Source organism: Thyridium curvatum (assembly GCF_004353045.1).
Source record: "Thyridium curvatum strain D216 chromosome Unknown NODE_66_length_249765_cov_79.631338, whole genome shotgun sequence".
NCBI classification, from domain to species: Eukaryota; Fungi; Ascomycota; class Sordariomycetes; order Thyridiales; family Thyridiaceae; genus Thyridium; species Thyridium curvatum.
In genome coordinates, this window is record NW_022156821.1 from 23,946 (window position 1) to 36,481 (window position 12,536).

General features: G+C 53.4%; 4 protein-coding genes across 4 annotated transcripts; 3 read left to right on the forward strand and 1 right to left on the reverse strand.

Moving 5' to 3' along the window:
- Nucleotides 1-2,926: 2,926 nt before the first annotated feature.
- On the forward strand, nucleotides 2,927-6,149 carry E0L32_009238 (uncharacterized protein; the record flags this gene model as incomplete). Its single annotated transcript, XM_031144181.1, has 8 exons — nucleotides 2,927-3,238; nucleotides 3,290-3,494; nucleotides 3,566-4,036; nucleotides 4,146-4,698; nucleotides 4,761-4,963; nucleotides 5,248-5,620; nucleotides 5,680-5,859; nucleotides 5,915-6,149. The coding sequence occupies 8 exons, from the start codon at nucleotides 2,927-2,929 to the stop codon at nucleotides 6,147-6,149; spliced, it is 2,532 nt and encodes an 843-aa protein (XP_030991206.1).
- Nucleotides 6,150-6,610: 461 nt separating this feature from the next.
- Nucleotides 6,611-7,827, reverse strand: E0L32_009239 (uncharacterized protein; the record flags this gene model as incomplete). The annotated part of the gene is made up of 4 exons (XM_031144182.1): nucleotides 6,611-7,360; nucleotides 7,440-7,569; nucleotides 7,646-7,710; nucleotides 7,765-7,827. 4 exons carry the CDS (start codon nucleotides 7,825-7,827, stop codon nucleotides 6,611-6,613), a joined length of 1,008 nt encoding a protein of 335 aa, XP_030991207.1.
- Nucleotides 7,828-8,515: 688 nt separating this feature from the next.
- E0L32_009240 (uncharacterized protein) lies at nucleotides 8,516-9,489 on the forward strand (the record flags this gene model as incomplete). The annotated part of the gene is made up of 2 exons (XM_031144183.1): nucleotides 8,516-8,553; nucleotides 8,721-9,489. 2 exons carry the CDS (start codon nucleotides 8,516-8,518, stop codon nucleotides 9,487-9,489), a joined length of 807 nt encoding a protein of 268 aa, XP_030991208.1.
- Nucleotides 9,490-10,004: 515 nt separating this feature from the next.
- E0L32_009241 (uncharacterized protein) lies at nucleotides 10,005-11,417 on the forward strand (the record flags this gene model as incomplete). The annotated part of the gene is made up of 1 exon (XM_031144184.1): nucleotides 10,005-11,417. The coding sequence occupies one exon, from the start codon at nucleotides 10,005-10,007 to the stop codon at nucleotides 11,415-11,417; it is 1,413 nt and encodes a 470-aa protein (XP_030991209.1).
- Nucleotides 11,418-12,536: the final 1,119 nt, after the last annotated feature.

Consider the following 12,536-nt stretch of genomic DNA (forward strand, 5'->3'; position numbering starts at 1 on the left):
GGTGCTGACAGCTTTGTGTTGGTGATGGCTTTGAGGAAAACAACAGGTCAAGATCATGACGAAAAGGTGTTAGGTGCTCCTGATCCAAGGTCTCACGTCATGGACTGAGGTCGTCGAGACGTGCGGTGCTGCAGGAGAGAGGCGCGTTCGCGCCCGGCAAAAGTCTGTCTGGACGCGTGTGTGAGGCTCCAGGCAGGGTGAAATCGCAATCATTCCTGTCCTTCCATGTGGTGTCACGGACTGCGATAGGAGGGACACCAATCGTCTCGCAAGTTCAAGGTGTGTGTGTGGGGCGCGTCTTACCTGCTCAGTCACAACTCACACCTGCTTCACATTCACATCCAGACTCCCTTTTTAACCCTCACTCTCCTCGTTCGCTTCGCTTCAGAGCATCCAGGCATGCAGCTTGTCCTCCCGGGAGTCACATGCAGTGACTGTGAAGGGCTTTCTAGCCCCCAAGGCCTTGATGACCTACCTAGGTAGGTACCAGTCAGCGCGCATAGGGGTCGATGGGTTGTAGAGGATGTTAGGGACACACCCTACCCGATAGCTTCCCGGCACCCAATCACTTCACACTAGGTACAGCCACAGAGACTGTTTCCGTATACATGATACCCCCGTCCGCATTTCCATAGGTTCCAAATCCTTGTCACTCTGTGGGTAGCCTGACTCTTGAAATGTCAGTGGCCTGCCCGAGTTGTGCAGTTGTGACAGCACACCGCCGGTGGAACGACATATTAATTACAATCCACCGTATCCGACGAGGGCATTCAGGGAACGTGACTATTTGTATAGCGCGATTACTAATGTGGCCAACTGTGCCAGCGCGATCAAACAACCCAAGTGTTCCGTAGAAGATGACTGCCCAAAACGTGTACCACTGGCCAGTCCTGCGCTTGTCTCTCCACAACTGAAGCAAACTCTTCGGTTCTTTGTGGATAACAACGTCGTTGAGGAGGTCCAGTTTAGATCGCATCAGTGGAAAGTCCCTGGCAAGGTAGTAGATCGGTTTGGGTTCATACGTTGAGTTCTGAAACGGCCAATGGCCCCGGCAAAGCGTGATAAGCAACTGGTCTTGATCTGCCTGTGGCCAACCCTCAAATGCTTTCTTGGGGCTGAAATGCTGCCGCGCCCGGCTCTCCTGGCCGAATATCATGTAGAGTGACAGCATGATCTCGCACATCAGATCCTCGCGACGGTCACGATCTGCTGGGCCTTCCGACTCGACACATCTTGAGTTTCAACGTTAGCTGATGCAAGTAAATAACATGAAGAAAGAGTGCAAATGGGAGTCAATGCATATTTACCTTTCCCATATGCCCGCGCCCCAGCCGTGTCTGGCAAATGTTGAGTTCATGGCGCAAAATGTCGCGTGTCTGAAGAGAAAAAGAGTATTGGTTTCGGCGTCGTAGTCGAGATGGGTATTGAGGATATCCGTCCACGCGAGGTTCATTTTCAAGACAGAGCGAAACAGCCGCGCATTGAACTTGTCTGCCCTTATTGATACCGTATCGGCCTGGTGAATTCGTTGATTCCCGTCAATTACGGGACTTAGTTCTCCAAATCCACGGATTAGCCTCGCAACTGGCATTCGCGCTTCTCTCATTAGGATCTTGCTGGACAGAATTGACCAGCAGCGATGTGACGATCCAGGTACACAGTCTTCGATGATGAACATGTTCTGTGCCAGACCCTTGGGAGACGGTTGGAAAAGGTGGGCGGAAATGCCAACAAGGCAAAATACGTAGAAATTATTTAAGAGAGTAGTTGCATCATCGAGGTGAGAAGCCTGAGGCTTGAGAAGCTGCTGCGTCCTCAGGTAAGCCGTGGTTGTCTCAAAAGTGAAGTATTCCTCAGAGGAGACATGGCCTTGCAAAGCGGCCACTGAAGCCAGAAACCATGCGTTCCGCCTTGTGTTATATTCATCGGGACAAATAGCATCAAATGTCTGGCTTAGACGGCCGAAGGAAGTCGTGATATGCCGTATATAAGACCTCGCCGACAGATCGTACGAGATACCCGGCACTGGAATGGGCTTGAAGACACCTTCAAAGGTCGAAAATACGTCTGGATCGATAATTTCATCTGCTGTCACACCTTTTAGCCACCGACACCAGAGTCTTTATGCAATGGCACGTATCAAGAGGCAAGTTTGGTCCGTTTCTGGCGATTGACGCAGTCCGCGTCCGCAAAGAGCTTATCGGTCGTTGGATCGGGTGGGAATTATGTGCCGACATTGCTTAGACGTCTGATCGGTGATCAACTGAGTCGAAGGCAACATTGAATACCAGATCACATGAGGATCGAGGGCAGGCTTGCCAGAATAATGCGCCAAGTGATATAAGCCGCAGCATTTGGGCTTGCAGGAATTGAACAGGCTGGGGGGAGGGTGCTGGACGCGATTGGACTGCCCAGGTATCTACATGCTGTCTGGTTGGGGGCTCGCGGGTCTGGGGCGCGAACCACAAGGAGCAATAGATTTGAGCCTCACCCGCTGGCTGGAAGATTTGCTCGTCGACCTATCATCTGATGTTCAATTCTCGCTTGGGGGTGCATGTGTTGCCAGCCACCCATCTACCGACGTGATAGGGGGACGGGCCTCGTTCAGATGTCATTGCATTTACTAATACATTTGTCAGGCTGAGGAAAACCCCTCAAAGCCAAATTACTAGACACCCCCGGGGTGCGGGTTCATGCTGGCCGACATCAAGAGTTGTCACTAACTGGCTTGCAATGTCTGACGTTGTCCCCCTTCATAATGTCCCACCATGCCGGTCTCGAGAAGCAGAGCCAAGACTAAAAGACAATATTAGACGTGCCCTAGCATTTGCAGACGGAATTCCTGTATCATTTCAAGCAAACCATGCCTTCAACCTCACCTAGCTCGCTCTTCTCGCGATGAGAATAGTCACGCAACTATCGCAAGATGGTATCTGATCAGGTTGAAAACGCCATCCTTGGCGTCGAGAAAGACTTCTTGGCCTCTTTCCCAGGATGGGAGGGACAAGATATCCTCAAGCTCACTGATTACGAGAAAGTGATGCAATGGATTGAGAAGTCTGCAGACTGGAGATCGCCATGGGTGAGCCAATCTTTGCATGTGCGTATTGACGGCATAGGAAAGACATGCAAAGAATTCATCAGTGTCGTCCATACATCACGAATCGTTCCTGACGAGGTCAACAAGTTCGGAAGGTGGCCGGCCCTTGTCCTTGGCAGCCTGGCCCTTTGCATTCGCGTAAGTGCTGTAAGAATCCAATCAAGCGACCGTGGATTGACCAATTACTAGGAAATTCTGCGGATCGGTGACTCAAGTCGGAATCCCTTTCTCCCTCTACTCGAAGAACTTACAATCAACACGTCTTTACCTCTGCCACCATTCAACCGGCCGAGCAACGACGACAGGCCTTTCGCAGAATTCTTGCTCCAGCTTTTTGTCCAGCTCGCTCACAGCCTGCTGAAGCTTGCGTTGTTCATGGTCAAGAACCAATCAGGTCTGCTATCTGAAACTTCTTTCTGCTGAGGGTGCGTTTGCCGGCGGCCTCTGATGACAGTCACAACGCAGAGCATCGGAAAGACAAGCCCACCGAAGGGTTTACCAAACTGAGTGACGAGAACCGAGAGGCAGTTCGGCGACTCGGAGCTTTATGCGACAAACTCAGGGGCTGCATCTTGTCCAACAGCTCGGATACTCGATCTGCTCTGCCACATCTGGAGCAACAGACAACAGGAACCAGCCTCAACACTTACCATTCGTTTCCTGCTCGCTTCAGCAGACATTTCCAAGGGAGGGGGACATATTTTACCAGGATCGATCAGATCTTTGCTACTTCTCCTGCGCGGCCTGCCCTGGTATCATTGTACGGCTTGCCAGGCATCGGGAAGACGCAGCTGGCAATGCGATACTGCAATTCTCAGATCGCTCAATACAAGGTGATTCTATGGACTGAAGCGGACACGCCCATGAAAATTCAGGAGGGACTTTCCAAACATGCTGTCAACCTTGGATTGCCTGGAGCCGAACTAAGAGGAGACAGTGCGTTGAACTGTCGAATCTTGGTGGAGTGGCTTGAAGTGATGAGTGTGTAGCCTCGTGGCAGGTGGGATTTTGACTTCTGAATGAATTGCTGAGGCCGGACATACAGATGATACTTGGCTTCTGGTGTACGATAATGTCGACGACAGAAACATACTTCGACAGTTTTGGCCCGAAGGAGGCAAGGGCCACATTATCGTCACGACCCGCGATCCCTTCACTGCGAATTTCCGTGCTTCCGACAGGATCTCCGTCTTGCCCCTGAACATGAAGGAATCGAAGAACCTCTTCTATGATGAGATTGGCAGGTCTCCAATTCCGCAACAGAATCCGAGGATCGAAAAGTTGCTGGGTGAGTGGGAAGGCGTTCCCCTGGCTATCAATCAGATGAGCAGCTTCATCACCCGACTTGGAATGGACCTAGATCAGTTCGTCAAGCTCTACGATACGAGTAAGCCCCGTCTTCTGCAGAAAGAAGGTTACGAGGAGTATCCCCACAGCGTTGCGACGGCGTTCGCAACCGAGCAATTGCAACAGAACCCGAAGGCTGTCATGCATGCCATGTGTTTCTTTGACCCAGATCGGATACCGTGCGAAGTGATCCAGTCGAGCTTCGATTCGGATGAGACGCAAGGCTTCAACTCGGTCATGTGCCAGATGGAGTATGTAATGTCAATACCCTAAATGTCAACCTTTGTCAATGATACTCATCAAGACTGTGCAGCTATCTAGACAGTCTCGAGACACTCATCAGGATGTCCTTGCTTACCAAAGTTGACAACGATATAAGTATTCACCGCCTGGTACAGGATGTAGTGTATCTTTTCATGTCCAAAGAGGACCGCCAAAAGGCTTTTGACGCTGTTCTCTCGGTTCTCAGCAAGAATTTCCCGACCAACGCAGAAGGTCAGATGTGGAAGGAGTGGCGTAAGTGCGAAAGATATTTACCCCATGCAGTCTTTCTATGTCGCCGCTTCGAGAAGGACTTCTTAGGGCAGAAGTCTATCCAGCTTGCCAGCTTGTTAAACTCTGTCACATGGTGAGATCAAGATATGGCTCTGCATGAAATTTGTCGCCCTTCGCTAACGTCTGGCTCTGGCCGCGGAGGTTCCTGTTCGAGCGTGGTCTTTTTGCCGAGATTGATGCACTAGTGAAACTTGGCCTGGCAGCATGTCCAGACGATGAAGAGAGCTTAGTCATTGCTTCGATAGTCTGGCCTCTTGCTGGCATTCTTATTGAGAATAACCGGATCACAGAGGCACTGCCACTGTTGATGAAGGCTCTCCAGATTCGCGAGGCTCTCCTTCCAGCAAACGATCCGGCCCTGGGCATCACATACTACTCCATCGGCCTCTTTTATATGGAATACAACCAACTAGAGAAGTCGCTCGAGTACAACCTTAAAGCCCTTGATGTCAGACAGAGATGCAGCGATCCTGACGAGGGGCCTTTGGCGTTCACATACGGCAATCTGGGTTTGATATATCGGCGCATGGGTGAGCTTGACAAGGGGTCGGATTGCATGGAGAAGGGCGAGGAGTTGTGGCGACGGAGCTACGGAGATAACTCTGACAGATACGCGATGTAGGTGAAGTCGAAGGCTGCATGTCTCATGGAGCAAATACTGACGGATTGTTGCTCAGATGCATGTACTACCTCGGAAACCTCCGACTCGACCAAGGCCGAATCGCCGAAGCACGGCAGTGTCACCAGAAATCATTCGATATATACTGCAAGATACTACCTCGCAACTTCAAGACAGGGCTCTGCTGGCATAAGATGGCCACTTTCTTCCGTCGCGATGATGATTTCTGCAATGCCGAGTCGGTCTACCTTTGGCTCGGATTTCGAGAACGTGAAGCTGATGATAATGAACAGAGCATACGTGCGGAAGGCGCTGTCCATCTTTGAAAAGTGTTTTGATCCAACACCGAGACTTGCTCGCTCCACTTACCTGTTGTCAGAGGTGTTAAGAGATAGCGGTCGTATACTTGAGGCAGACGAAAAGCGACAAGCGGCTGAGAGACTGAGGGAAAGTATTACAACCTTACCCTATGAGAAGGACTCAACTCCCGAGGCATTTGAGAGGCTTGTTCCATATTTCCTACGTTAATCACAATCATCCTGTCGTGTTTTTTGCAGACAATAGGTTCCTCAAGTGAGGGACCAAGGTGGTAATGTTGAAGAGAGGTTTGCTCAGGCAGGGAAACTGGAAGGACGATATATGAACAATGCACTTCTTGCCTGATAAGACTCGTTCGAATGCGTATCGACATATTATATGTGAAAATCGCTACGATCAAAACAGTAATTCTGAATATGCATGCTAGCTGTACGCCGTTATTTTGCCCTCTATACAGGCGTATTACCTCCCCTGCTCTTTCTTGAATGTGGTACTGCCCCAGTGCCATGCATCGATTCGCTCCCTGTAGACGTGAAGAAAAAAGGTAGGCGAGAAGACAAGAAAGAAGTAGCCCTGACGGAAAAACAAGGGTGCAAAACAAAAAGCAGGGGTATATATCGAATCCATCACCACACACTCTCTCTCTCCCTCTCTCAGCCCCTGCAGCTGCATCAGCACCCGCAAGGCCCTCCCCTCCGCCGATTAGACAGTGTAAACACCTCCTCCCACTCCCGCAGCGCCATGCCCCGGACCCCGCGGCCCTTGCCGCGCCGCCTCCGCACCCCGCCAACCTCGTCCGCCGTGACGCCGCTCTTGACGCTGCCGCCATCGCTGGCGCCCGCGTTCCAGGGCCCGCCGGCGTCGCCGTACTGGATGCCGCTCATGGGGTCGTCCGGGTCGATCTCGCCGAGCTCGATCTTGGTCAGGATCATGCGCGCCAGGCGCGCAAAGACCTCGTCGACCCCTTCGCCCGACAGCGCGCTGACCTCCATCGTCACGGGCACGCTGACGCCGCTGGCCCAGCGGCTAGCCTCCGTCGTCGACACGTCCCGGCCGTCGGGGGCCACCGTTGCGCGCATTTGCGTGCCCAGGCCGGCACCACCTCCCGACGAAGACGATCCGCCGCCGTCTCTCCCTGCGATGGGCGAGCTCGCGTAGGGCACGCTGGCCGAGGACATGGAGCTAGGGGTCGGGGGCGGGAGGCTCGTGTCGACGAGGTCGGAGGCGAGGTCGAGCTTGTTGCCGACCAGGAGCATGGTCAGGTTGGGCGAGGCGAGGGCCCGCGCGTCATTGAGGAAGGGCTGGAGGCTTGCAAAGGACTTGTGGGAGGTGATGTCGTATACGAGGATGGCGCCGGCGGCGCCGCGGTAGTAAGATCGCGAGACGGACCGGAAGCGCTCCGTGCCCGCCGTGTCCCAGAGCTGTGGCCAGTGTCAGTCGTGCGTCTCTCTACATGAGGAATAGACAGTCGTCTGTATTGGGTTCGTTTTCCGCCCGTACCTGCAGCTTTATCCTCTTCCTCCTGGCTCCCGTCCCGACTTTGATAATCTTGCTCGCAAACTCGACGCCGATGGTCTGCGACGACAGCACGCGCCACTCGTTTTTAACGAAGCGGTGCAGCAGACATGATCTGTGGCAGAGATGAACAAGGTCAGCGGAAGTCGCCCTCGACATAATCCGGCCGCTCCGGTGGTGGTCCTACTCACTTGCCAGTCCCGCTGGGCCCCAGAAGTATGATCTTGGCTAGATAGTCGTACATGCTCCCCAGCTCCTAGACACACACGTCAGCCCCGCGGTAGTTGTCTCGATAAGAGTCCGTGTTTACCTGGTCGTGAGCTGTCGCCGTGCTCTCCTCGCTCGCCGCAGAAGAGCGGCGCGGCCGTGTCATCGTGGGTGGTGATGGTGGTGGTGGTGGAAGCAGGCGTCGGAGATTGTGGCGGAAAACAACGGTGCCAGGGGCTTATCAGCTCCTGCAGCGAGAGCGCGTAGAGGTGTCGGGTCGGATCGCATGCGCAATATAGCAGTTGCAAACAATCACCTTGTTCTCTTGGGTCGGTTTGCGTTCAGATGTGTGCTGTCGTCACGCCAGAAACAGGGCAGGCGGAGAGACAAAGGGTTAAGTTAAGGTTGTGTGGGCGAACAGACTGGACTGGCTAGCTGGACTGTGCTGGTCAGGCGTTGTCACGGCCAGTGTTTCGGGCCTTGGCGCAGGTCGATTGGGGCGTGATCACAGGGGTCCCTTTCCAGGTGTGGCTCAACTTGCAGGCCTGTGCGCGTCCCCTGTCCATCGGTGTGATTGGCACCCGCTGTGGCGCATTTAGTGAGCCAGATCGGCAACGATAGCGGGTGGGTCTGGGGAAGCCGAGGTCTGCCAGATTGGGTCCAGCCAGGACAACGTCGCATTGCCTTTGAACGTCAAGTCATTTCATGCGCTGCTTTCACTCTTCTCCCATCCGCTTTTTGCTACGCTCGCGCATCTGATCGACCTTTGGAAACATCTTGAAACGAAACATCCTTTGGTGTATATAACTCTCTTGCATCCATCTCATCATTCCTCTCTATTTCCAAAGGACAAAATGAAGATCGAAGGCCGGACCTTTATCATCTCAGGCGGGTAAGCTTCATTCCATCGAATTATCACATGCTCAAACACATTCATCACAATGTGCACAACCTGCGCTCCAAACAACAACATCCAAATCAAAAGCATCACAACTCAAACCCCTCTTCCCAACCGCAATAGAAATACCAGGCAGCAGAACTAACAGAACCCCCCAACAGAGCCTCCGGCCTAGGCCGCGCCACGGCCCTCGCCCTCGCCGCCCGCGGCGCCAACATCGCCATCCTCGACATGAACGAGGACACCGGCGCCGCCCTGGCCGCCGAGCTAGGCGGGCCGTCCCGCGCCCGCTTCTACCAGGTCGACGTGACCGACACGGCCAGCGTCGCCGCCGCCGTGACCGCAGCGGCAGAGTGGTCCCGGTCCGCGGGCGGCGCGCCGCTGGGCGGCGTCGTGCCCGCGGCGGGCATAGGTCTGCCGGCCCTCATCATGGACGGCAAGCACCGCCCCGCGCGCCTCGACGCGCTCGACCTCGTGCTCGGCGTCAACCTGCGCGGCACGCTCGACCTCGTGCGCCAGGCCCTGCCGCACATCGCCGCCGCCTCCCCCGACGGCGGCGAGGGCCCCGACGGCGAGCGCGGCGTCGTCGTCATGGTCGCCAGCTCGGCCGCCTTCGACGGCCAGATGGGCCAGGTCGCCTACGCCGCCAGCAAGGGCGCCGTGGCCGCCATGACGCTGCCCATGGCCCGGGACCTGAGCCGCCACGGCATCCGCGTCCTGACCATCGCCCCCAGCCTGTTCGAGACCAACATGACCAAGGCCATGTCGGACAAGGTGCGCAAGAGCCTCCTCAACAGCCTCGAGTTCCCCAAGCGGCCCGGCAAGCCCGAGGAGTTTGCTGCCTTGGTCATCCACCTGATCGAGAACACCATGTTGAACGGCGAGGTTATCCGGCTGGACGGAGCGAGCCGCATGCCGGCTAGGTTGTAGCGTGTGTTTTGGGGCGTCACTGGGTAGTAAAATAAAAAAAATAGAAGCTATGGGTTGGGAAGCTTTGTATGAAGAAATCCTCTTACAGAAGTCACATTTCTGATGTGTTGGACCCCGGTCATGATGTAATTCTGAGTATGCATACGACATGTACCTGAACGAGTCTATTTCGCAGAGACTCGATATACAGGTGAAACTTTACACGATTCCGAGAGCAAATAGGAGATGGGGAAGTGCGCAGATAACAGCTATGTCTAAAATACGAACCTTGTCATCGAGGACTTCCTATCTCGTGAGTGGACTGGTGCAGCTGGAGCTGCACCGGTGCATGGGGGTGTGATGGGAGGTGCAGTGAGTGGGTCTCCGGTGTGAGGACTCGCACTTTCAGGCAGCCTTAGGATTGAGCAAAATAACCCCGCGGTGAGTCAGACTGCTCAATTATCTGACTCTAGGAGATCTCGTGAGCACTTCATACCTTGCCACCATAACATCTCTTCTTGTTCTATTTTCGCATGATGGCATCCCAAGGTGCTGTGCCCCTTCGTCCAGCGTTCCAGCTAAAAACGCCTAAGGGAACTCGAGATTGGAGTGGCCGAGAATTACATCTCCGCGAGTGCATCTTCCGCACCGCAAGCGAAATTTTTGAGCTTCACGGTGCTATTCCTCTCGACACTCCGGTTTTTGAGCTTAGGGACATTCTTGCCGGCAAATATGGCGAGGAGGCACGCCTAATCTACAACCTCGAAGACCAGGGCGGCGAGCTCTGCTCGCTACGGTATGACCTGACAGTGCCATTTGCTCGGTGGCTCGCCATGCACTCCGACGTCAAACAGGTCAAGCGATATCAAATCGCCAAGGTCTACAGGCGGGACCAGCCCGCAATCTCTCGAGGAAGATTGCGTGAATTCTACCAGTGCGACTTTGACATTGCCGGCTCGTACGATCCAATGGTCCCTGATGCGGAGGTTCTGCGCGTCGTGGTAGACATCTTCCACGCCCTAGAGCTTGACATTACCATCAAGATCAACCACAGACAGATCTTGGATGGTATCTTTGACATTGCAGGGGTACCGGCCGACAAAACAAGAACTATCAGCTCGGCTGTGGACAAGTTGGACAAGTCGCCTTGGGATGAAGTCAAGAAAGAGATGGTTGATGAGAAAGATCTGCCCAAGGATGTTGCGGATCGTATTGGGGAATATGTACAACGCAGCGGCAGCATGTCTGAAATGCTGGCAAGCCTCAAGACTGTCACAGAGTTCTGTGACAATCCACTAGTCAAGTCAGGGCTCGACGATATGACTCTCCTCATGTCTTATCTAGAAGCTATGAATATCATAGACAAGGTCAGTTTCGACCTGTCGCTTGCTCGGGGTTTGGACTACTATTCGGGCTTAATCTACGAGGTTATCCCTCAAACCAACGGATCAACCATCCAGGTTGGAAGCATCGCCGCGGGTGGACGGTATGACGGCCTTGTTGGTATGTACGGTAAACAACCCGTACCTTGTGTTGGTGTCTCTTTGGGAATCGACCGCATCTTCACGATTCTGGATGCGAGGGAAACGAAGAAGAAGTCCCAAAAAATGGCCCGGGATGCCGAAGTCTTTGTTATGGCCTTTGGCGGCAAGGATTTCGATGGCCTTCTACCCGAGCGCATGGCAATCGCTGGCGAACTATGGAAGGCTGGCATTAGAGCCGAGTATCTTCCCAAGAAGAAGCCAAAGCCTCAAGCTCAATTCAATGCCGCCGGAGGCGTGCCAGTGGCTGTAATGCTCGGGCAAGACGAGCTGGCAGCTGGCCAAGTGAGAGTCAAAGCAATTCAAGCTGAGAAGGAAGAAGGGGCCACGAAGGACCGGGGTACACTCATCTCTAGATCTGACTTGGTTCAAGAAGTGAGGATGCTGCTAAAAGCAGCGGGGTTATGAGTTTCTATGTGAAGGCTGCAAAACCAAAACCTTCCAACACCAACTTTATACCTTGATAGGTTGTTCAATGAAGGGGATATATTCTAGGAGTCTTGGTGAAAATATGATACAATTCAAGTGAAGTTATTCGCAGTCGTGGGGCACAGCGTGTCAGCGCCGGTGCCAGGCTGTGTAGCGTCGGTGCGTCTTCTAAAAGGGCAAGTAGAAATCACGTAGAGCCTAACTAGGGTTAACTAACTGAATAAGTGTTTCATATTAGGAGGGCACGGAGATCGAGTCCCCTGCACCCCAATGTTTGAGGACTTTGAAATCAAACTTCTCAAACAAGCGCCCGATCAGAGAAACTCGCAGGCGATATCGCTATCGTAGATGCACATAACTGGCGCAAGTTGCCAAGAACATTTCAACCAGAGATGTCACTGATCCGGTTGGGACATCGGAACCAAACTACCTACCTAGGTACCTTACCCCTCGACTTTGGCTGTACGTACCTCCATAATATCACCACAGACACATAGCTCGCAAGAGCTTCTCCCACCTTCTGACTTCCTTCCTGGAGATTTCGCACTGAACGAATAACGCACTGTCTGGGTGGACACCTCTGCAATCTCAAAGTGTCGCGGCAGAATACAGTCTCTGATATAATAATACCGCGACACGAAGACAAGCAACATTCAATATTCGCAGATGGGCTGGGGGACACTTTCTGGAATGATACACACAGAGAATAGCACCACTTCATACGTCAATTCAATGTGAATTGTTTTTGGCACGTCGTATTGTCGTGATTGCAATCCCTTCCATCTGTCGACTTGCCGTTGATCATGTCATAAACATGTGATGCCCACATGGAACAGCCCCCCATACCAAAGCCAGATAATGCGCGTGCCATGTCAGCACAATGCGGCTGCGCACTCTCTCAGCGCAAACAGATCCGTCTTGAGCATCTTGCAGAGAAGGAGATTTTATTGTGCAGGTCCCTTCATGCCTTGGGTGCTTCAATCTTAACACCGAGATCAATTGGGTTAAGCAATAAATAATCCGATCAGGCCCTGCTTGGTAAGCTTCCTTTGGTCAGCACTCGCTATGTCAGACCAGAGCGCCATGGCGAGCCGCAAA